This window comes from Geotrypetes seraphini, chromosome 3, assembly GCF_902459505.1.
Source record: "Geotrypetes seraphini chromosome 3, aGeoSer1.1, whole genome shotgun sequence".
Taxonomy (NCBI): domain Eukaryota; kingdom Metazoa; phylum Chordata; class Amphibia; order Gymnophiona; family Dermophiidae; genus Geotrypetes; species Geotrypetes seraphini.
In genome coordinates, this window is record NC_047086.1 from 327058211 (window position 1) to 327084105 (window position 25895).

Below are 25895 nucleotides of genomic sequence, written 5' to 3' on the forward strand. Positions count from 1 at the left end.
ATGATGAGGAGGAGGAAGGAGCGCAGACCTACAACCCTGGACTCTCTCTTGCTCAAGCTGGGTTCCCTGGGGAACTAGATATGGATTTTGATGAGATACCAGGGTCAGAGGCAGATGGACTTCTCTGGCAGCAGGAGCCATGGCTGCGGGGGTGGAGGGGAGGGTGAAAATGCCACGAAGGTAAGGGGCAGGGAGGGAGAAAGGGAGGAAAGGTGGGGCGGGGAGAAACAGATGCTGAAGAGAACTGGGGAAGGTGGGGTGGGGTGGTGAGGAATAGAAGCTGAAGGGAACTGGGGAAGGTGGTGTGGAGAGGAACAGATGCTGAAAGGAAATGGGGAAGAGAGAGTGGAGAGAAGGCTTGTGTGGATATGGGGACGGGGCGGAGACCATGGTCGTGAGGATGGAGACGGGACGGGGCGGGGACAGTGGTCGAGGGGATGGGAACGGGGCGGGGACAGTGGTCATGGGGATGGGGCGGTGACAGGGACGGTGGTCGCGGGGATGGGGCAGTGACAGAGACAAATTTTTTCCCCGTGTCATTCTCTAGTAAACAGCCCCCATCACAATTGCAGCACATTCGCTTAGAAGTGTGGCTGCTTCTTGGGTCAGGAGTCTGTTTCACCTGATGAAATTTGTAGAACAGTCACTTGGTCTACTCTCCACACCTTTTTGAGATTCCTATGAGGAACCGTGTCAAAGGCTTTGTTGAAATCTAAGTAAATTACATCTAGCACACATCCTCTATCCAATTTTATGGTCACCCAGTCAAATAATTCAATCAGATTTGTTTGACACGATTTACCTTTAGTAAACCCATTTCAGATCTTGTAACGCATTATATTCTAAGAAATTCACTATTCTTTCCTTCAGCAGTGCTTGCATTATTTTTCCAATAACAGAAGTGAGGCTTACTGTCCTGTAGCTCCTGCTTCATCGGTGTGACTACTTTTGTGAAGAGAGACCATATCCGCTCTTCTCAAATCCCAGAAAACTCTCCTGTCTCCAAGGATTTATTGAACAGATCCTCTCTGAGCTTCCTTAGTCTCCTGGGATGGATCCTATCTGGACTCATTGCTTTATCCACCTTTTATTGTTCCAGTTGTTCACAAACACTGTCCTTCATGAATGGTGTGGTATCTACTCCCTCCTCATGTATAACTTTGCCAGCCACTTGGGGTCCTTCTCCAGGGGTTTCTTCCATGAATGCAGAACAGAAGTACTTGTTTAGCACATTTGCTTTTTCGTCATCACTCTCAACATCGCGGTCCATAGCTTCTTTCAATTTTGCAATTCCATTTTTTGTTTTTCTCCTTTCGCTAATATACTTTAAAAAATTTTTGTCTTTCCTTTTCACCTTTCTAGCTATTTGCTCTTTTGCCTACGCTTTTGCCAGATGTATCTCTTGGTTTCTTTCAGTTTCATCTCGTAGTTCTTTCTGTACTCCTCTTGATTTTTTTTTAAATTTCAGGATTGCCAACTCTTTTGGCATTAAGATATCCAGGCCAATCAGGGCCTTAGATATCCCTAAGGTATCCAGGTCAGTGTGAGCCTTAGGCCTCTTCCCAATGCATCCCAGGTCTGTCTTTTGGTGTCTTATTGTTGGGGTGGTGGGAGGAGGGATCTTCGTGTAGGGTGGGGGTGGGGTGTCAGGGGGAAGTGTGGAGGAGTGCCAGGGGGTGGGGGAGAGTTGGGGAGAGTGTTGGGTGGATCCAGGTGGCTCGGACACACAACAGGGTTGCTGAGGCAGGAGGGAGTGGGCATTCCTCCTGTCTCTCTGGGAGCTTAGCTGTTGCGGGGGTGCCATCATCGTCGGGGGTGTTCGGGGACCTATGGTCATCATTGGGAGGGGTGCAACTGCTGTGGTCAAGAAGGGGACGGGCACAGCTTTTATTTTTGTGGAGGGGGCGGGGAAGATACTGTGCTTTTGTACAGTCCTATGGTTCCCAACCGTGTCCTGGAGAACCACCAGCCAGTCGGATTTTTGGTATAGCCCTAATGAATATGCATGAGAGAGATTTGCATTTAATGGAGAATGAAAGTTATGCAAATCTGCCCCATGCATATTCATTAGGGCTATCCTGAGAATCTGACTGGCTGTGGTCCTCCAGGACACGGTTGGGAACCACTGGTCTAGAATGTCTCACCTATCTAGTGGAAAATATCTTGCCAGGATAAGTACATAATCTCCTTATATCTCTTCTCTTGCTTTTTATCCTTAGTCCATACTAGTACTACAGGTCTAGAGTAAACATTTTGTGTAAACTCATGACAAACCTTTGTGGGAATTCATTGGTTGTTGCTGGTTTATGTTAATGCTCATTGATGCATAAACATTAACTACACCACTGGAGGTGCAGTTGAGATTTAATGAGATTGTTAAAACCTGCTGGGCTTTATCACACAATATGAAATTATGCGTTCATGTAATTAGTTGATTAGCATAATTTCTATTTCATCCACTCATTAACATTAGCATTGGTGTTTCTTTAATGTAGGTTTTCATCAGGGTTAATACTTTAATACTGATGAAACAAATGTTGGGGTTTGGCTAACTTCTAGTTTGCCTAAAGCACTTTAGTGCATAGACCCTTTATTCTCTTAAATATTTGTTTTTAAGAGCACTGCAAATTAAAGTACATAAAAAATAACTATTTCAAGGCTCATGCTGAAGAGAAAAAAAAGGGCAAAGCTTTTTGCATATGCTGTTTCAGTTGCATTGAAGAGGACTTAGCACAGATGGATTGTGAGCTACAAAATGTAACAGATACAATTCAAGCTGTCAGCTTAATCAGACTGTTTCCAGGAAGCAACCTGTAAAAGAGAAGGGCCCCTTGTTTGCTGACCTCTGATCCTTAGCCTGCTGCAGATTGTCATAAATTCTGTTTTTCTTTGTGCCAGTGTCTCTTCCTTCCCTTTCTCTTTATTATTATGTTCTCTTCCAGTAGCACCCTGGAAAGACCACCCAGATATTTGCACAATAGGAAATGAACTATCTAGAAAAACACAGGTTGAGTAAAACCAGCTAAAACAGAAACCCACTGTTTAACTGAATGTATGTGGTCTTCTTTCTATATTTGGCTGTATATTAAGCAACATCCAGACTTGAAATTACCTTCTGTATATACTGAAGTACTGAAACAGTTGGCCTCTCAATTTTTTTTTATTTTTTTTTCAAACTGTGTTTGTCAAGTTACAAACTTTAACTGTCTTGGTATTTACAAATGGATGTAAGGTTGCATATTTATTGAAAAAACATTATTCCTGTAGTTAATGCAAAATAATTCTAGATGAAAAAGATGGAATTTAAAAAAAAAAAATGCCTAAACCTACTGTAACCTTGGTCAGACTGACCCGATAGGCCAACTGTGTCGGTGCTTTGAGAAGCCTTTCTGTTAAACCCTTCACAAAGCTGGCAGTCTAGAATTACAGCTTGAATAGCTATTTACACTTCTGTAAAAGGATTAGCAAAGCTCTATTGTTACAGTGTTTAAATCTTAATTTACATTATTAAAGAAATGCAGCCTCACCCAAATCTCAGTTTGTGCACACTTATGTTTCTATACCCTTATCTGCAGGTGGTCACTACATTTTGTCCTTCACTTGTAAGGATATAAAAAAAACATCTGAAGCTCAGTGTGAAATGATCTTGCACTAATATTTCATTAACAAACTGATCATTGCATCAAGATTCCATTTGTTTTATAAAGTCTGCCTCAAGATATAAATTAACTTTCATCAGCTCATAACTGTATTATTAAATTAATAGCTCTATGTTTTAGGGATGAATATGCTTACTGTGTGATGTTATTAATGTATAGGGATCATCTTTGTTACGTCTACATTGGTTTTCAACAAACTGAATTGAGCCAGGCAAAAATGGGTGACATCACCTGATGACACTGGGATGCTCTGATTTTAGTATAGAATTCTGAGCGTGCGTGGCCTACCTCATGCGCAGTCATCTCCTTAGCTGCATAGCTTCAGCTGAACGAATATTAGAAAAAAAAAAAAATCTGTTAAACCCAATTTGTCATTTTTTATATAGTTTTCATTATTTTTAAAATTCTTTATTTATATTTAAATTTGACAACAATATCAGTCAAAAAGAAAAAATACAGTGAACTGAAACAATTTAATCGTAAAGGGTCAAAAACACATGATCCCTACTTTTAGGATAATAACAACTTATCAAAGTATGGTTAGTTCACAATTACAGAGAATGGAGTTAGTTTTCATCATTTTTATCTTTATTCTCTGCAAAAGAAAAAAAGCAAGACTATATCATCAAAGGAGAATTTTGTATATCTCCAAAATAGGATTTTATTTTTATCTAGATGTGGCAGAAAAATCCAAAATTTTGACAAACATAGGTCCGCTCTTACAAATCTGCGATAACAGTTTCAGGTGCAGCATGTGACAGAACTTATAGGAAATGAATGGACTTCATTGCCTTTGTCGCATGGGACTTGCTACCATAGCTTTGAAAAAGGGGCCCATAGAAACCTCTACCGTGGCTTAGTAAAAGGGAGTGGGGGGGAGGAAGTGGGTTAGAGGCAAGAGTACAGTCGCCCACAGGGACAAGCCCCTTGAAGTATCCAGGCTTACAACACAGCTGCTTTTCAAATGCCTACAAAAGTCTAAGGAGAGGTTGCTTGCATGAACTCTAGCCAAAGCACTGACAAAGCAAAAGTAGGCCATCACGGATATTTCTGCATATAAGAGGAGATATTTAAGCTCAGTGATGTACCTAGCAAATGTAACACCCAGGACTGATTATTTTTTAACACCCCTCCTCCTTAATGGCAATGCTACTTACGAGCTCCTTAATGTCCAACGCTACTCACAAGCTCCATAATGACCAACTTACTCACGGGACCTAAACTGCCGACCATCAACATTAAAACTTTAGTTATGTTCTGTTAGTACCGTGAATGCTATCCTAAATCTATACTATGCCATGTAATATCTTCTACGAATGCCACAAATTCTTCTAAACTATGTCTGCCAAAAATGTCTTTCAATAATTTTGTCCTTCTATACTGTGAATGTACCTTTGTAACCCGTTCTGGGCTCCTTTGGGAGGACAGGCTAAATAAATGAATAAATAAATATATGAAAAACATAATTTTTAGTAATAATCCACAAGTCACACAACAAGAGTGTATCTAGGAAAAGGCAGCATCTTACGCATTGCAATGAGCACTAGAACATCAATACACCCCATTGTAAAACTAAACAAGCCAGATAAGTACAGACTGAACCTGCAGAGTCAATGCTAGCAGAAAACCATGTCTTTCATATACATAGAATACATAAACACCCTTGCCCAGTACAGAATAAGTAATCACAAAAATAGAAGCTGGACTCTGCATACAATGCAACACCATAGAAACAGAAACAGTGATGCATGTCCCCTAATATTGTGCAAAATATAAAGAAAGCAGATGTAAATTTGAAAAAAACTGAGAAATAACAATCATCACTTTGAAAATATACCCGCCCTCCCCCCCCCCCCCTTTTTACTAAGCCACAGTAGAGGTTTCTATTGCAATCTGGAGCGCTAAATGCTCTAATGCTCATAAAATTCCTATGAGTAGCAGAGCATTTAGCACCTCGGGCTGCAGTAGAAACATCTACCGTGGCTTATTAAAAAGAGGGCCATAAATAAAGCAAAAAATGGAAAATAAAATACCATTTTATTGGACTACTACTACTACTACTATTTATCACTTCTATAGCACTTACAGTCCAACTCAGACAGACAGACAGACATGATATGTAGTGTTGGGGGGATGGAGAACCTAAGGTGAGAAGAGTTGAAAGTAGTAGTCTCGAAGAGGTGGGCTTTTTTTTTTTTTTTTTTAAATTCTTTATTTATAAGTTTAAACTTTTGAAAACTTAGTCAAAAAAAGGAAATGCCAAGAATTATCCCTCATACATAACAGTATCTTCAAACATAATAATAGAAATAAATACACCGGCTTGTATAATTAGTCCACAATAAAAGAGGCTTTACTGAAATAGTTAACTATAAACTTATATAGAAGGAAAATAAAGATGTGGCTGGATGGGCCCTTAACATTCCTTCCTGAGCTATTTAGAAGTAACAGGTTTCACGTAGTAGGTACACTTTGTTTCTTAGCAGAAATACATTTTGACAACTGCTGAGACTCATGAATGTGATACATCAGGATACATTCTTACAACATTTGCCAAAAAGGGAACATCTTTACATTTGAAAAAAAGTTTTAACATCCATTCCCTATTTGAATCTAACACAAACTGTACCAGCAATATAGCAGTAACCTGAGCCTCTCTAGAAAGTTAGATAAATCCAAACTTTCAACAGATAAATTCTGCTGGTTTGGGTTTTGAGCTTTGACTCTCCTAGGCAAATAATACATTTTTGAGAGAGGTGGATAGAAGGATTCAAGTACCTTCAAAATTTCAGTTAGATATTTTTTAAACATATCATGTGCTGACATAGAGAGCAACTTTGGAAAATTTATAATCCAAAGATTACATCTGGTGACATTCTCCAGCATTTCTACTTTGAAATGAAGATTCCCACTATCCTTAACTCAAGCTGAAGCCTGAGCCTCCACCATTTTTAATCTGGTCTCATGTCCATCCAACTTGTTTTCCAGACATGATACTTTATTTTTTTAAATCCAATTTCTCTGACAAAACAGTCATGTAACGTGCTGAAAGATGCTGCATTTGAGTACCCAGAGAGTTAGATATTGCTTCCCATAGTGTTTCCATGTTGAAAAGTTTAGGTCTTTGCATGGGTACAACCTTGCCTCCAGAAACCCCTGTGAGGTGGGCTTTTAACTTGGACTTGAACACTGCCAGAGGCGGAGCCTGTCATAGGGATTCGGGCAGTTTGTTCCAGGCATACGACACAACAAGACAGATAGGACGGAGTCTGGATTTGGCAGAGGAGAAGGGCACAGACAGAAAGGACTTACCAGCTGAGCAAAGCTCACAGGGGGAACATAGGGAGAGATAAGTGAAGAGAGATAGTGAGGGGCAGCCGAGTGAATGCATTTGTAAGTCAGTAAGAGGAGTTTGAATTGTATTTGGAAATGAATGGGAAGCCAATGAAGTGACTTTAGGAGAGGGGTAACGTGACTATAGTGGCTCTCATGGAATACGAGCCATGCAGCCAAATTTTGGATGGATTGAAGGGGAGAAAGATGGCTGAGCGGAAGACCTGAGAGTAGCGCGTTGCAATAATCTAAGCACGAGGTGATTATGGCATGGATAAAGGTTTTGGTAGTATTCTCAGAAAGGAAGGGTCAGATTTTGGTAGTATTATAGCTGAAGAAGCAGCATGTTTTAGCGATATGTTGTATCTGGGTAGAGAAGGAGTGAAAGGAGTCAAAGATGACTCCGAGATTGCAAGCAGATAAGACAGGGAGGATGAGAGTTGTCCACAGAGACAGAGAATGGGGGAAGCGGGGAGGTGGGTTTAAGCAGGAAGATGAGCAGCTCCGTTTTAGCCATATTCAGTTTTAGATGGTAGTGGGGCAACCAGGTAGCAATGTCAGACAGGAAGGCAGAGACTCAGGTCTGGGTTTCAATAGAGATATCTAGTGCAGAGTCATCAGAATAGAGTTGTCAGCATAGAGATGATACTGGAAACCATGGAAGGAGAGAAGCACTCCAAGTGAGCAAGTGTAGATTGAGAAAAGGAGTGGTCCCAGGACAGAGCCTTGAGGTTCAGCAATTGATAGTGGGATGGCTGTAGAGGAGGACCCACCGTTGCATACACTGAAGGGCGATGGGAGAGATAGGAACAAAACCAGATGAAAGCAGAACCCTGGAATCCCATCGAGGACAGTGCATCAAGGAGTAGGTGGTGATCAACAGTATTCAAGGCGGCAGATAGATTAAGAAGGATGAGGATAAAGTAGAGGCCTTTGGATCTAGTCAGAAACAGATCATTGGAAACTTTAGTAAGGGCAGTTTCCATGGAATGCAGAGGGTGAAAGCCTTACTGAAGCAGATCAAGAATAGCTTTGAATGAGAGGAAGTCCAAGCAACGGCAGTGAACAGCATGTTCAAGTAACTTGGATAAGAAGGGGAGAAAGAAGATGGGACAATAGTTGGAGGGGCACGTGGGGTCTAGTGAGAGTTTTTTTGAGGAGGGGTATGGCAATGGTGTTTATGAAGGCATCAGGGACAGTTGCAGTGGAGAGCGATAGGTTGAGGATGTGACAGGAAGGATAACATATGATGAGATAGTACTGAGTAGGTGAGTGGGAATTGGATTAAAGGAGCAGGTAGTGGGTTTGGAGGATGAGAGAAGATGTGCAGTTTCCTCCTCGGTGATTTCAGAGAAGGAGGAGATGATGGCATTTGTTGAGGTGAGGTTAGCATAAAGGACGAGGGGAGGGGAGGTTGAGAGCTCAAGGTGGACCTTCTGGATTTTATTGTAGAAGAACTCTGCCATAGTCTGGAGAGAAATTGAATGAAGGGGGGATAAGGGGTGAGGGTGCTTTGAGTATGGAATTTAGTGTGGTGAAGAGATGGTGAGGGTTGGAGCTGAGAGAGGTGGTTAAGTGGGTTTAGTATTCTTGTTTGGCCAGAGGGAGGAATCAACAAAAACATTTGACTTCATGGCATCTGTAATTTCTAAGACAGTTTCCTACACTCATAAAGCTATTTGGTATTCCACCTACCACCATGACCTTAAATGAGATTGTAGGAGACTAGAATGTAAATGGGGGAAAAATGTAAATTAGAGGCTGATAAATTAATTTGAAGAAGAAAAATCACTGAGTATAATCAAGAACTAAACAAAGCCCGGAAAACATATTATGGAAATAAAATAAATAGTTCCATTGATCAGAGTAAGGAGCTCATAATGTAAAACATGGTCTAAGTCACAAAAAGCCACCTAAAGTCACCAGATAAGCACTGAAAACACATAAAACAGACCCCACACACTACCCAATTGATCACCGACCCCCCCCCCCATAAAAATATTAATCACACCTTTAAAATTCAGCCTCCAGACCATTATCACCTGGCAGCCTGGCATAGGAAAGCCTAGTCGTCCAGCACAAAGGTGTCTTAAGCCGTCTTGAAGGGTGGGTTAGGGACTCATGGAGAGGAGGACCCATGCCCATAAGCCCCTGTAATCACTGCGTTGATACTTAAACATGTGTACTCCCCTATACACCCCCAAAACCCTTTTGTACTGGCATATAAGTGGTTCCTGCAGCCATAAGGGCTATTGGGGTGGTAGATAAGTGGGTCTAGGGGATTCTGGAGGTGGTTTGGGGGGCTCACCGTGACTTATAAGGGAGCTGTAGTGAGGAGAAGCCATGGCATCCTTTTTGTGAAGTTCACAGCAGTGCCCTGTAAGGTACCCACTATTTAGGTGCCCTGTCTGGGTGTTCAGTCCATCACTTTGCAAACCCCTCACATGTCCAATAGGGCTTGCTCTAGGCATTTTTACTTGAACAAAAAGTTGGACGAATATGTATTATAAAGATGGACGATTTAGTGACTTGGACGATCAGATTGGCAGGACGAATAATTAAACGATTTTCGAAACACAAAAAATTTTGGACGTATTTTTCGAAAATGGCTGTTTTTTTTACTTTGGATGACTTGCGAGTTGGACGCAAACAGACTTAGACGTCCCTTTCGATTATGCCACTCCATGGCTTTATTTAAACTTTGGAAATCTCTTACTAGCACAACTAAGTCCACTCACAAGAATAGTGGACCATGTGCAGATGAACTTGCAAAGTTCTTTGATTATAAAATCAAAATCATTATGGCATTTTTTACTATTGCGAACTATGATGATTTTATACCCTGCAGGTAGATAGAAGTTGGAGTGATTTTGACCAAGTCAGTGAAGATCAAATTTGAAAGTTATGTAGTAAACTAGAGCATAGCAGAGTTCTCTGGATCCATTTCCATCTTATATCTTTCAAAAAATCTTTGAGCATGGGGCATATAGCTCTTACTCTTTTATTTAAAGGCACTGACTTGAATCCAACTGTACCGTCCGATTGCTAATATTCCATTATTAACAAAGATGATCGAGACTATTACTTCCAAATAACTATCCAGCTATTTAGATAAATTCTGTATCTCAACATGGTTTTCGTCCCAATTTCAGTACTGAAACTCTGTTAGTTTCTCTGATTTCTTTTTTTTTTTTTAAGTCAAGGTTTATTTATTGAAAAGTTTTTCAAAAACAGAACAAGAAATAATACAGTAAACTGATTGATGATGAACCACAAAATCTGCGAACAGAAAAATCAGTACAACAATACAAGTGTGTGATAAAGAATAAGAAATCTCAGTAAACATCAATCAAGTTGAGTATAAGCAGCGTCCATCGTAGTGTCAAACAAAAAGAGGGAAGAGGGGGAATAAATAAAAAGGAGAGAGGGGAAATAAATAAAAAGGTAAATAAATGGATACTAGAGAGAAAAGAAAAAAAGAGAAAGATAGAAATTATGCATCAGAAAGATGTAGGTAGAGCTTTATAGATTTCAAGTTATCTTGAAAACGATAACCATTCAATTTTTTTAGCTAGATAAGCCTCAAATCTGTAAGTTTGACAAACCCATTGAGGGTGAGAGGCTTTAGCCAGGTTCTTCCAAGAACTAAGAAGGACCTTAAGAGCCAATGCTAGGAGGACATCAAACAGAAAAGCATCACATATAGAATGAGTAAGCGAAGATGCAGAAGATTTCAACAGTAACATTTGATAAGACAATTCAATATCAATATGAAATAGGGAGCATATAGTGTTCCATACAGATGTCCAATATGTTTGTATTGCAGGACAAGTAAATAAAAGGTGTTTTAAGGAGCCAATAGCAGTAGAACATGTCCAACATGAACTGGAAAAGGATGGATTAATTCTATGAGATTTAATAGGGGTCCATTGTACTCTGTGTAGGAGAAAATAAAGACTGCGTGAGGTAGATTTCAAAATAGTATCCCAATCAGTATCAGAAATGGAAATGCCAAGGTCTTCTTCCCATGTATGTTTCAGAATGGAGGTTGGATTAGAGGGAATTTGTTTGAAAGGTTTATAAAATCTTGAAGCAGTGTGACCTAAAACTAAGAAGTGTTTAGAGAGTGTATAAAGAGTGGGTATTTGAGTAGTAATGGTAGTATTAAAGCCAGATTTTCTAATGGAGGAGCAAAGCTGTAGCCATTGATAAAACTGAGAATCAGGGATGGAGAATTTAATTTGCTGCTCATGAAAGGTATGCCATGATCCATCAGAATGACATAGGGAAGCAATATCCCAAATTTGTTTACGCTGCCATAGTGACCAAGAAATGCATTTCTTTCCAATTTGAAATAGGCGGTTATGCCATATAGGGCAAAAGGCAGACTGAAGCCAAGGGTGTTCCAGAAGTTTAACTAGATCCATCAGAATTTTATGAGTTGTATGAATTAATGGATTACCAAGGCGAGATTGTAGATAAGATGAACCCAGTAATCTAAGCAGAGGGACAGGTTGCATGAGTGAAATTTCTAATCGCAACCAATTTGGGATATCATTTAGCTCCGTTTTATGAAGCCATTCTGCACCTTGTCTTAATATAAATGCCCTGTGGTAAAGACCTAGGTCTGGGAAATTAACCCCTCCTAAGAGATTGGGAGCTTTTAATTTTTGGAGTGAAATGGTTTATTGTTCCAAAGAAAATTAAGCATTAAGGTTTCCAGTTGTTTGTAAAAGGAGGAGGGAAGCAATAATGGAAACATGTTTAGCATGTATGTGATTTTAGGGACCACCATCATTTTCAAGGTATCAAGTCTACTCCACCAGGAGAGGTGTAAGGAAGACTAGGAGGAAATAATATTTTTAACTGTGGAGACGGATTTAGCGATAAGCAAGACTGAGGTGGATTTAATATCTCTATCAAAAGGTATGCCTAAGTATTTCATACCAGAACTGACCCATGTGAATGGTTAAAGGGGAATGTGGAAAGGAGTGCAGGCCTCACTGAGTGGCATGAGCTCCATTTTGTCCCAATTTACTTTGTAACCTGACATACTGGAGAATGAGGAAATTAAATCAACTAGGGATGTGAGAGAAGATTGTGGATTGGATAAGTAAAGTAAAATGTCATCTGCATATACTGACACTTTGAATTCAATATGAGCAATAGTAATGCCTTCGATGGAGGTGGATTGTCTAATAGCAGACAGTAATGGTTCAAGGGCTAAATTAAATAGAAGCGGGGACTTAGGGCATCCTTGTCTTGTGCCTCTCTGAAGTGTAAAAGGTTGGGAAACTTCATCATTAACTACTAATTTGGCAATGGGTTCGTTATATAAAAGTGACACCATGTCAAGAAATTCCACAGGTAAACCAAAATGATTAAGGACCTTGAACAAGTATCTCTACTCTACCTGTCAAAAGCTTTTTCAGCATCAAGAGAAACTATCATCAGAGGATGTTGATCAGACAGGGCAGAGTGGAGTACATGACAAAGTAATCTAGTATTATCCACTCCATATCTTGCCTTAAGAAACCCAACTTGATCCCTATGAATTAAACATGGCATAATCTTCTCTAAATGAAACACAATATTTTAGCAAAGATCTTATAGTCCAAGTTCAGGAGAGATATTGGGCGATTATGTTTCACCAGTTGAGTATCTCTGTTTGGTTTTGGGAGTACGATGATATTAGCTTCATGAAAACGATGAAGGTTGTTCAGGGAAGAGATGAGAGATTGATAATAAGCAAGGAGATGTGGAGTTAACAGGGAAGAAAATGATTTGTAGAATTCAGATGGAAGGCCATCCGGTCCTGGAGCTTTAGCTGAGGTCATGGAGGAAATGGCTCTGGTGATCTCGTCCGGGGAAATAAGGTGTTGTAGAGATTTACTTTAGGGATTGTAGAAATTCCGATATTTGAAGGTCTGGGCAGGATGTTTCAGAAGCATATAGAGATTCATAGAAGACACAGAAATCTTCAAGAATGTCTTTGGTAGCTGTGTGAATTGTTCCAGAAGAAGAAGAAGTTATGTGAGACACTCTATGCTTCATTCTGCGGCCTTTCAAGTAGGAAGCCAAAAGGCAGCCAGCTTTATTTGATTGAGTATAGTACATGGTAGATTGTCTAAACATTGACGAGGAGGCAGAGTTGCTAAATATCTCATTATATTGAAACTTGAGAGATTGCAGAGTTTTGTAAGGTTTGGATCAAATTTGTCATACAGTTGGGTTTCATGATGTCATACAGTTGGGTTTCTTGAGAATGAATTTCCATTTCTAGTCAAAGTAAATCAGCTTTTATTTTGCTTGAGACGAAATGCTGAATAACTAATCGTTTCACCACATATCCATGCTTTGTAGGCTTCCCATAAGATGGAATAGTCAGCAACTGAATTCTGATTAGAGGTGAAGAACACTTCAGATTCATGAGTAAGATGAGATAAAAAGTCTTTATCATGTAACAATATATTATTCATTCCTCGATGGGGACATCCATAAGAGAGAGCAAGAAACAGCAGCATGGTCTGAGATGACAATATCATGAATTTTGGCAGCTGTAGTCATATGTAGGATATATTTGGACCCTAGAATATAGTCTATTCTGGAATAAGTTTTATGAGGAGCAGAGTAAAATGTGAAATATTTCGTAGTAGGATAGAGTATTCTCCAAATGTCAGACCATCCATAATTGTTCATTGTGTTGGAAAGTGTAGATCTGGAATGAAGTTTAGAGGGATGACAAAGAGATGATCTATCTGTGAAGGGATCAATAGGAAAGTTGAAGTCTCCAGCAATAATGGTGTGTTCAGAGAGAGAGAGGAGGTAGTTATAGTATTGAAAGAATTGAAAAAGTCCAGATCATCAGAATTAGGGGCACATATATTTAGTAACTTGAGTGGCATACCATCGATGGTACCTTCAATATATGAGCAGTGACCAGTGGGATCGAATTTATGAACAGAAAGTTAAAAGTTGATGGCTTTGCTGATGAGAATAATGGTTCCATTTTTTTTTTACCATCAGTTGGAGCTGCATAACAATGTTGGATCCAACCACCAGATAGTTTTTAAGCTTCTGCAATAGTTAGATGGGATTCTTGAATTAGGCATATGTCAGCATTCAGGTGTTTGAAATATTGAAGGATCTTTTTTCGTTTAGCAGGATTGGAAATGCCTTTAACATTTAAAGAAACCAGGTCTAGGCATTAAAAGTTATGGGAAGAAGATGTTCAGAGGATCCATGAGGAAATCTGAAACTGGGTTGATATTGCATCGAGATAACTAGTAAAATCAGCTTCCAGCTGGAGAGAGAGTAATGTGATGGAAGCTCCATAAGCGAAGATTTAAAGAGGAGGAAAGAACAAAAATAAGAATAAACATGACTCATGATGGTGCCAAATATGTAGAAAGTGAAGAAAGAAAACCAGTGATGGGGTCGTAGGCCGACAAAACGTGCCCAGCATACAGCTCCTCAGGCCAAAAAGAAGCTTTCATAATAAAGAGGTGGAGATGAGATCAATCCGTGAATGATAACAGTTCAGTAAACACATCAGGTCATATCGTAGACATTTTCATCCAAGAAATTTTGCAGATCTTTTGGATCTTCAGTTTTTGGTGGTGTTGCGGTAAGTTACTCTCATTTTGGCCGGATAGAATAGGCCATATTGTGCACCAATGCTTTTGAGATGAGAGCGCATGAAGAGGAAAGTTTTCCTTTTCTGAGCAGAGGATTTCGATAAATCCGGGACAAACAAAACATTTTAGTTTCCACCAACAGGGGAGATTTAGACTTTGCAGCTTGTAAGATCTGCAAAATTTGCTGGTAATGAAGAATCTTCATAACTATTGGTCTCGCAGATTTAAATTGAGATGGAGGGCCAGAAGGTACCCGATGAACCCTTTCTATCTCCAGAGGCAGTGAAAAATGTATATTTAATATTTTTGGGAGAAGATCTTGCAGATATAAAATAAGATCCTTACCCTTCAAAGTTTCCGGTAGGCCAAGGAGGCGCACGCTATTCCTGCGCATACGGTTGGACATGTCTTCAATATCACGCTGCATAAGATTGATCTTATGTAGGCCCCGTTGCACTGCCTGTATTTGAGTATTATGAGCCGCCACATGCTCCTCGGTGAGATCCAGGCTAGTGATATATTGTTTAAGTTGAAGGGTAATGTTAATTTCCGATCGGATGTCTTCAGTAGCTGCAAAGTTATCCTGCATGAGGTTGCGTAGAATTTGTAAATCAGCCGTGATCGAGGCTCCCTGATCTTTAGCAGCGACTGAGCATGCTTTTTTAGGTGACGGAGGGTCATGTTTGGAGCGCTTCGACGCATTGTGCGCAACAGAGGTGTTAGTTGACGGTGTTAGTAGATCTAGAAGACATAACAATCCCGTCAGATATAAATACTGACCTTTACGGTGATTTGAATGGATTGAAATCAAGTTTTTAGAAGAGGGCTGGAGTGGAGGAGTTAGCTAGGCTGCCATCTTGTGCGCGGTCACGTGACCCTCCCCAGTTTCTCTGATTTCTAAGGTTCAAAGCTTACTATCTTAGAATTGATATGCCATTTTACTTCAATTTGCCCTTTCTGCTGCTTTTGATATCTTGATTCAATTACTTTCAGATATAGGATTACAATGGACTAGCCAAACAAGGCTAGTCAACACTAACAGAAAACCATGTCTTTCATACACATGGAACACAGATACACCCTCACCCAGTATGGAATAAGTAATCACAAACTAAAAATAGAAATATGTAAATAAAGGTTAAACTGAACTGCCAAGAAGCCAAACTGCATACAGTGAAATACCACAGAAACAATGACACATAGCTAACTAATACTCTCCAAAATACAAATATAGGAGATGTAAATTTGAAGAAACTGACAAACAATCACCACTTTACAAATTAACAAATAGAAATAAAACAAAAATTGAAAATAAGAATATACCATTTTATTTGACTAATCCATTTTTCAATTAACTTTGAGAGTCCATAGCCTCCTTCAGGTCAATATAGTACCCAGTGGTGCCTCACACAACGAACTTAATTGGTTCCAGGAGCAAGTTTGTTATGTGAAACGTTCGTTATGTGAAACGCGTTTTCCCATAGGAATACATGTAAAAAAAAATAATTCGTTCTGCAGCATAAAATATGCTAAGATGACATAAAAAAGATAAATTTTTTGTTATTATTTTTATTTAGATACATCTAAAAACATACATCTCCCTGTCCTTTTACTTCCACTATCTTCCTATCCCATCTCTATTCCCTTTTGTCCCTCTCCCCATGATCAATCATCTCACCACCTCTCTCTGCCCTCACCCTCAGGGTTCAAGATTGCTTCCACTTTTTGTCCTGTTGTTCTCTCTGCCTGTCACCCTATGATTTAGCATCCCTTCTGCCCTTGTCCAATATTTCCCCTTCTCTCCCTCCCTCTCATCCCCTGCTCCAACATGTGCTTTCAGCGGCCTTCTCCCCCCTTAAGCGTCTTTTCTTCTCCACTCCACCTTTCCTCCCTCCCTGCCTCCACCTTTGTGGCGCTTTTGCACCCGACCGACAACAGAACAGGCCCGGTTGGACAAATCTCCCTGTCCTGTAGCCGCGAATCTAAATTACCTTCTTACAGCAGCTGGATTATTGAAGCTGCTGTAAGAGGTAATTTAGATTCGCGGCTACAGGGCAGGGAGGTTTGTCGGCCGGGCCTGTTGTCGGTCGATCGGGGGACCTGACCAGCTGTGCACATTCTTCGGGGCGGACCGCCCCCTCCCCCCTCTTTCGTTCGCCATTGCCTTCTTCCTACCTGCCCTGCCGCAGCCGCACACAGCCGACCGGAAGTCTTCCTGATGTCAGCGCTGACGTCGGAGGAAGGGAGGGCTTTGCTTAAGCCCTCCCTCCGACGTCAGCGCTGACATCGGGAAGATTTCCGTTCGGCTGTGTGCTGCGACAGGGCAGGTAAGGAGAAGGAGACTACCCTCGACCAACCCCGCTGCGATCCAACCCCGCAGGAACCCCGGAAGGATGCAGCTCGGGCGACTTCGTTGTGTGAAACGAAGTACGTTATACGGATCACGACATAAAGTTCGTTGTGCGCAGCGTCCGCTGTGCGAGGCGGCCGTTATGCGAGGCACCACTGTATATTGATGTTACATTATACCATCCTGACCTGAGAAAGGAGGTTTTGGTCTCTAAAAGTTAGTTAAAAATGTATTAAAATTAGTCCAATAAAAAGATTACCTTATTTTTTGTTTATAAAAGTTTTATCAATACAACTTCAATACTATTTTATTCTAAAGCAACAAAAAATCCTTTTTTCTACCTTTTGTCGTTTCTGCTTTAATCATCTTATCTTCACTCTCTTCTTTCTAGCCAGCATCTGTCCTCTCTCTGTCTTCCATGCAGCATTAGCCCCTTCCATCCACTGTCTGCCCTCTCTCTCTCTGCCCCTTCCATCCACTGTCCACCCTCTCCCCATTATATATGGGACTTCCTTAGGCTACTCCCTAAGGAAGTCCTTGATTGGCTTGGGTGCCTCAGGCCCCTCCCAAGTGTGAAATTTTACTAATGGACTTGAAGAATGGTCTGAAATTTAGCAACTAAAATTTAATGCTAAGAAAATGCAAGGTCATGCATTTGGGCTGCAAAAACCCGAGGGAACGGTACAGTTTAGGAGGGTGAAGAAGAGCACGACAGAAGAGAAGGACTTGGGTGTGATTGTATGTATGTATGTTTGTTTATTTCTCACCCGCCCTTATCCAGGGCGAGCTACATATTAACATACAAAATAAAAAATTTACATTTATCGTTTAAAACACTTCAGAGACACACTATAACAAATTACATACTTACATATCAAATCAAATTGCATATAACATACATGTCGCATCAACAACGAATATCATTTAAGGCCAAAACTGGCCAAACCCAAACATACATCAAAATATAAAATTCCATAAGTTATACAAGATGCCTCAATAATGATGATCTTAAGGTGGCTAAACAGGTTGAAAAGGTGACGGTGAAAGCTAGAAGGATGCTAGGTTGCATAGGGAGAGGTATGGCCAGTAGGATAAAGGAGGTATTGATACCCTGTATAAGACTTTGGTGAGACCTCATTTAGAATATTGTATACAATTCTGGAGGCCGCACCTTCAAAAAGATATAAAAAGGATGGAGTCGGTCCAGAGGAAGGCTACTATATGGGTTTCGTTCTAATTTTAGTACTGAAACTTTATTGATCTCTCTTCTTTCTAAAATCCAACAGCTACAACTTCAAAATAAATGTTAAATTTTGCTTCAGTTTGATTTGTCCGCGGCATTTGATGTAGTACATCATGACATTTTGCTCCAATTACTTTCAGATATTGTCTTAATCAGGTTGTTTTTATTTGGTTTTTCTACATTTTTATTGTCCCGATCTTATTCAGTTAATATTGATGGTAATATTTCTAATTCCTGGCAACCTCCTTGCAGAGTTCCCCAGGGTTCTCCGCTTTCTCCGATTTTGTTCAATTTTTTTATGACAACTTTGAATATTTATAAGCTGTCAGCGTGGGAAATGCTTTTTATTTATGCGAATGACATTTTTATATTGATTGAGATTGACCCCAATATTACCAATTTAACTTTTAAAATAAATCACAGTATCTCTAAACTTCAAACTTGGGCTATGTCTGTCCAGATGAAGCTAAATGCAGCTAAAACTAAACATCCTTCAACTGTACTTTTGGATTCTGGAGTCTCCCTACAAATTGAGTTCTCTAAGATTTTGGGAATACTTTTTGATTCGTCTCTTACTTTTAAGGATCAAATAAACTCTCTGGTTAAGAAATGTTTTTTCAGCTTACGAATGTTGAGGAAGGTCAGATCTCTTTTCCATCTTTTCTATTTTGGTCCAATCTATTATATTATCCCGGTTAGATTATTGTAACACCATTTATCTTGCCATCAGTAAGAACTGCTTTTAAAGACTACAATTGATTCAGAATACCGCCGCAAAGTTGAATTATGGAAAGAGCAAATTCGACCATGTGACTCCTTTGCTTTTCTCTCTCCATTGGCTCCCGGTTTATTTTAGAATTCAGTTTGTGTTTATGTGTTGTTTTTAAGATTTTACATGGCATCTTTGCTCTTCTTGTTCCTCTGTTTATAGATTTTCATATGCGAGAGGCATTCATCGATTTAAACTTTCTCTTCCTTCTAGGAAAGGAATTCAAGGAGTTAAGAATTTTAGCAGCTCTCTGGCCTTTAAATTTCCCCAACTATGGAATGAACTTCCCCTAATTTTGTGGTGTCCCAGTTCCTTCCAACTCTTCCTAAACTTCTAAAAACTTTTTTATTCGCTAAACATTTTGAAAACTAACTCTTGTATTTCAGTTTACTTTATTTATTTTTTAAAAATTTATTTTTAACCGCATCGAGCTTCCTTTGGTTGAAGACCTGGTATATAAGGTTACGTTTTAGTTTAGTTTACTAAAATGATATGTGGTCTTCATCATAAGGCGTATGGGGACAGACTTAAAGATCTCAATCTGTATACTTTGGAGGAAAGGCGGGAAAGGGGAGATATGATAGAGACATTTAAATACCTAAGTAATGTAAATATACATGAGTCAAGTCTCTTTCATTTGAAAGGAAACTCTGCAATGGGAGGGCATAGGATGAAGTTAAGAGGTGATAGGCCGTGGAGTAATCTAAGAAAATACTTTTTTTTTACAGAAAGGGTGGTACATGCATGGAACAGTCTCCTAGAAGAGTTGGTGGAGACAGAGACTGTGTCTGAATTAAAAGGGCCTGGGATAAGCATGTGGGATCTCTCAGAGAGAGAAAGCGATAGGTTACTGCAGATGGGCAAACTAGATGGGCCATTTGGGCTTTATCTGCCATCATGTTTCTATGTTTTCCTCTCAGTGATGGAAAAGAGTGCTTATTCATATGAGTTGTTCTCATGCCTGAAGATCTCATGGTGTTTAGAGATAAAGGCATCAGAGGAACAAATATTCTATGTAAAATTTTAAAGACTATACAGACTATAAAGACTACAGAGGCACATTTAAATTGAAATGGAAGCCAATTCAGTTTCCTCAGCAGAGGTGACATGTGATCGAATTTTTTCTTTCTAAAAATCAGTCTGGCTGCAGCATTTTGAATCATTTGCAGCCATTTCTTGTTTCCTTTGCTTAATCCTACATAAATGGAATTATAGTAATCCAGCAGTGCCAAGATAATGGTTTGAACAGGTTCCGTTGGCGCACCCCCCTGACCATTTCGGGCCCTAGACCCGTGCCTACTGGGCCTACCCTTTAATCCGGCCCTGCTAGGAACTCCTGTAATCACAAAGTAATTGTCCCGGTACCTTGAAATAAGGTTTGCAGTCTGCATACCATTCTGCCATGCTCGGGCTAGGCTGCTACTGCAAAGTCATCTTAACCTTTTCCTATCGTAATAAATTTTACGTTACGCTGGTTACAATCATAATTATTTTAGCAAAGTTTTGTATTATTCACCGTTATCATTTACGGCTATTGTAAACATCATGTAAATAAATCATAAGTCTGTAAATTCAAATATTTTGTGTTCCTGTTGTGTACTTTATGTCCCATGCCATGGGACATACGATGGCAACGACATTTTTGGAATGTCCCGTCATCTGGGACACACGATAGGAAAAGGTTAACCGTATACAACCTAAGTAGTTCTCTCCATTCCTCTTCCATAGGGAACCTTTATGAAGCAGACTCTAGGTCCCCAATCCATACTTTCACATTCCACTTTTATCTGGAGAATAGTTGGTTCGGCCAAACAGTTAAAAAAAAAAAAAATCACCAACTTCCCACCATCCCCTTCGTTGTAGCTAGGACATTCCATTTGTGAGAATATGCTGCCTGCTTATCCTGGGATAAAGCAGGCAGAGATATTCTCACAACCCTCACTCCTCTCCTAGTAAGCTTCTTAGCTTGTTTACTGAACTGATGGTCCTACAAGCTGACATCAGGTGGGAAGGCACTCACACATGCACATTGTGGGCAGTCTCGAGAAGTCTGAAGAAGTTAGTAACAGTACACTTTTGCTCTGTCTGTACTGGGCTCCGTAGATGATGCCACCCTTCTATGAGAATATTTGCCTGCTGTTCCTGGATATCACTTGTTTCAGGTAAGTAACTGTGCTTACCCCATGCCACTGTGCTTGCCCCAGCATCAGTGTCATGGAATGCTGCTACTACTTGAGTTTTGCCATGTACTTGTGACTTGGATTGGACTCTGTGAAGATGGGATACTGGGCTAGATAGACCATTTTTCTGACCCCAGTAAGGCTATTATGTTCTTATACAGCAATGCAAACACTTTGAAAATTGCTCCCTACATTCCTATTGTGCTGTCAAAAGGTCCCAGTAGATCTTCATTTTTGTCTTCACCTTCACCTTCATTCTTCTTGCTCTTTAGTTTTGTTCTTAGTCTACTGCTTCTGATCCCTAGACAACATTGATGTATGTGAAATAATTTGTTACAAATTGCATACTTTTTTTTTTGCATTAATTAATGCACAAACTTACAGATAAAAAATGTTATTTCTCTGCAGAGACTGCCTGTCAGTTCAAGGATTCTTCCATTTAGTTCAGTCAATAGAAGACATAGTGCTGGCAAGAGACCCCAAGTGTTTGGAACTATACAAAAACACAACCATAAATACAGTGAAGTTGAAAGAAATCATATGGTAAATATGCCTTTCTGATATTAGATTTAATCGTTTTCAAATATGTTTGTTTTGGAAACCAATGAGAGAATAAGGTTTTGGAAAAGTGGTTTATAAATATAAATCCACAAAATGAGGTGAGCAAAGCACCCAAAATATATCTCCAAGTATAAGTTATGACCAGTATAAAGTGCCAGTTATATACAGAGAGAGAGACCTCGGATATCAGTCTTGACAGACATCAAGGGCTAGATTCAGTAAATGGTGCCTAAATTTGGGCATCAGGAAAAATCATCACCCAGTGCTATTCTATAAAGGGTACTCCAGAGTACTCTCTATAGAATACTGTGTGGGTGCTTCTGCACCCAACTTTGGGCACAAGAATTTACACCAGGTGAAACCTGGTATAAATCCTGGCACACAAGTTGAGTGCACATCCATGGTATTCTATAAAACTGTGCACAATTTTCTGGAATGTCCCTGAGCTGCCCATGCCCTTCACAGGGCCATAGCTCCTTGCTGAGCACACGAGTAATCACTCCTAAAATTTAGAAGTGTCGCTCACAAATAATTTAAAATCTGGACAATTGATGGTTTTTAGAACTTCTTGCTCACAGGAAAAAAAAAGTTTTAGAACTTGTCACTTACAAGAGAAAATATTTGCCCGCACCCAGCCAATACTTAGAGGGAACATTGTTAGGCACTATGCTAAAATTGGACCTGTAAGTGTATTTTTATGCCAGTCTGCCAGTTCAGCCCCTTTTCATTGCCTTGCATTTGTTAGAACCTGTTTCAGTGCCAAATGTTGGGCACCTAATTAACACCTAACTTTAGGTTCCATTTATTGATTTCCCCAGCAAACAGACTTCTTAACAGTAATGCTATCTACTGTATTTATTTATTTATTTAAAACCTTGTACCCCGCTTAACCCTAAGCGGTTACAAGGTACATACACAGTTTTTCAAAGCAATACAACGAATATTTAAAAAACTCTCCAATAGTATTGTTAAAGTGAACAGCTTTCAAGAAAATGCCTTTATAAATAAAGTCTTTAACACCTTTTTAAATCTCTGAATATCAGAGAGCATCCTAAGTGACCCTGTCAGATTATTCCATAGTAGCACCCTTTTAACCTAAGGGGCCGCTGCATGAGCGAGCTGCTGGGCACGATGGATCACTGGTCTGACCCAGCAGCGGCAATTCTTATGTTCTTATTACTGAAGCCCTAATTTTTGCTTATTGTATGCTTGTCAGCCCTTCACTAACTACTGAATGTGAACAATGCTGCAAAACATCTATCTATCGATCTGTCTCTGTGAACAGAAAAAAATATACCAAAATGTTTTTTGTATCTTCCACAGAACTTGGCCGATTCTTATGAAATTTAGTGCTCCGTATCCTGAATAAAGTATGTGTGTGTATATATGTATGGCCAATCAGAGTCTTAGGCTACTCCCAGTGCATCCCAGAACGCACTGGGAAGGAGACCTATAGACTCCGGTTGGCCCAGGGTGGTTATTCGGGGTTAGGCAGATAGACGCGAATCTGTATAGGATACCGGTGTACGATTCTCAAAAGCCGCTTGGTGGCTGCTGAGACTGGGCATCCTATACAGAATCAGGCTCTAAGTGTCTACTATTAAATCTCTGTCTACTTCTTCCTTCTGTGAAGGAGGCCTATATATCATACCAATGCAAATATAATTACCATTCCCTCTTTCCAAATTGATCCACAGTGCCTCTTCCTTGCCCTGCAGATCCGGCAATTGTGTGGCTTTAATATGATCTTTAACATATAATACTACTCCCCCCTCTTTTTCAACTTTCCTGAACAGATTATAGCCCGGTATAACTACATCCCAGTCATGGGTCTCTGTGAACCACATCTCCTTGATTGCCACTATATCCAACTCATCTTCTTCCATCACAGCTTCTAGATCTAGAATCTTGTTTCCCACACTTCGAGCATTAGTATATACTGCTTTCCAGATATTGGCCCTTTTCCCATCCACGTAGAGGTATCCAGTGATTTACTTATACTCACCTAGGGGCTTTGACCACCCTGCCCTATCGCTTCTAGTTTAAAGCCCTCTTCAGTAGTTTAGTCAGCCTGCTGCCGAAGACATTTCTTCCCTTCTTTGATAGATGCATACCATCCCTGCTCAGCTACCCTTGGAAAATCATCCCATGGTCCAGGAAGCCAAAACGCTCTCAATGATACCATCCACATAGTCACGCTTTCATCTCCAAGATGCAAGCTTCTCCACCCTGGTCTTTATTGTCAACAGGGAAGATGGACGAGAATACCACCTGCGCATCTGACTGCTTAATCTTCTCTCCCAAAGCCACAAAGTCACTTTTGATACATTCACAGGGGGTAGCATTAGTTTCAACGTGGATGAGCAGCATTGGATAATTGTCATCAGGCTTGATGAGTATCAGCAAACTTTCCATAACATGTTGGATTTTGGCACCAGGCAAACAGCATACCTCAAGTTTTAAGTTTCAAATTTTATTAAAAATTTGATATACCGCTTATCAATTTGCTAAGCAGAGTACAAGTAAATTTACATTAAAAAGTAAGATCTAGGGGACACGAATGATGTGACATATTGACATACTGGGACATCATGTTTAAGGAGAGGTAAATTGAACCCAAAGAACGAGTGAGTGATAATTAAAGCCAAGAACAGCAGATTCTTCAAGGACAAGTAAGCATAAATTCTTACTTGTGGATGACATCATTCACGGAACTAAGGAAGTTTCGCCATCTGGCAGAAACTGCGCAGAACAAATAGCAGGGTGCGGTAGGCCATCGTGGGATGGATAATTTTTATTTGATACATGTAAGTATAAATAAAGACACCTATTTTTCATATGATTCGGGGCTACCTAGTTAGCAATGCACTTGTGGTAGATAAGGCAAACATCCTATTATGAGCATATGAAAAATTAGGTGCAGAGGCATAAAAAATTGAATATGGATTGCAGCCAGTGCCAGAAAAACACTAGGAATTAATAGCAAGAAGAATCATCATAATATTCAGTACTTTATGTCATTTGCTGGGGTACGGAACTATTGGATGCATATATAACACATTTGTAGAGGTATTACAATTATAAGTGCTCTTTCTCGATCTTCTCTTTCTCTTTTCAGTATTCTTTGTTTGTCTAAACCATTTCAGCGCCTACAACCCACGTGGTTTAATTGATATCAGATGTATTGATACCAGAGAATATTTGATTTCACATTCCATTACTTGGTAAAGAAGGAAGCCTAAATCTCTTAAATGTATTTTGATAATAGTTATCATATATGTGATAAGATATGACGTATTATGTGTGTATGAATGTGGGATTCCAGAGTGTGATTGGATGGATGTGAATTGTGTGTGTATTTAAATATGAAATGGTTTATAAGACTAATACTATAAAACTAGATTTTGGACAATCGAGGAACAACACGTGGAAATTAATCTTGGTGACCTTTAAGCTAGGTTACCATGGAAACTCTTAAACCTGTGACATTCCAAGAGGCCTGCTTGCCTTCTTAGATGCAAAGAGGGTGCTTCTTAAGCCCAGTATAGGAGAACATTAGTAATTCTTATTAAGGGGGGCTCAGCCAGAAAAAGCCCAGACTGACAGCTTTTACAGTATGAGCACAAATTGGTCAAACAAAGCAAATGATGTATCCTTTAAGGACATAAGAATAATACTGGTAAAAATATATTCTTTCTTTCTAGAAAATATAAGTTTTGAAATTTGTTAATAAATTGTCAGCAATGGTGCTTAGGAATTCCTTTGTTCAAATAAGTCCAACCTTTTTGCAGTGATGTGCTGATGATGTATCACTGGTCATTGCGAGATTATATAAGCAAAGTTCCCGTCTCTGATCAGGGGGAGATTCCTCTCTCTCCATATGGGCCAGTTAGCCTGGGAGAGACGGGCACATCCCCTCACACACAGAATGTTTACGGAATTGGCAATGAATGTAATGCATATAATTAATTAGCAATTTAATCTTAATTCTAATTTGAACCTCAAGCTTAATTGGATATAAAATTGAATAAATATTATTTTTCATTAAATTACATGTCTGTGTATGAGTTATTAGCATGAAATACCCTGTATGTTGAGGCGCAATGCACGACCCGTGTCTTTAGGAACCCAGTACAGGCACTTTGAAGTGAGAAGAGAGTTCT

At 39.8% G+C, this 25895-nt stretch overlaps 1 protein-coding gene across 5 annotated transcripts in view; it reads left to right on the forward strand.

Moving 5' to 3' along the window:
- KIZ (kizuna centrosomal protein) overlaps window positions 1-25895 on the forward strand; it is a 214758-nt gene that overhangs the window by 53843 nt on the left and 135020 nt on the right. For all 5 annotated transcript variants that reach the window (XM_033935767.1, XM_033935765.1, XM_033935766.1 and 2 more), the window contains one exon: window positions 21580-21714. In XM_033935767.1, coding sequence (XP_033791658.1) covers window positions 21580-21714 — 135 coding nt within the window. The remainder of the gene's footprint in view (window positions 1-21579; window positions 21715-25895) is intronic.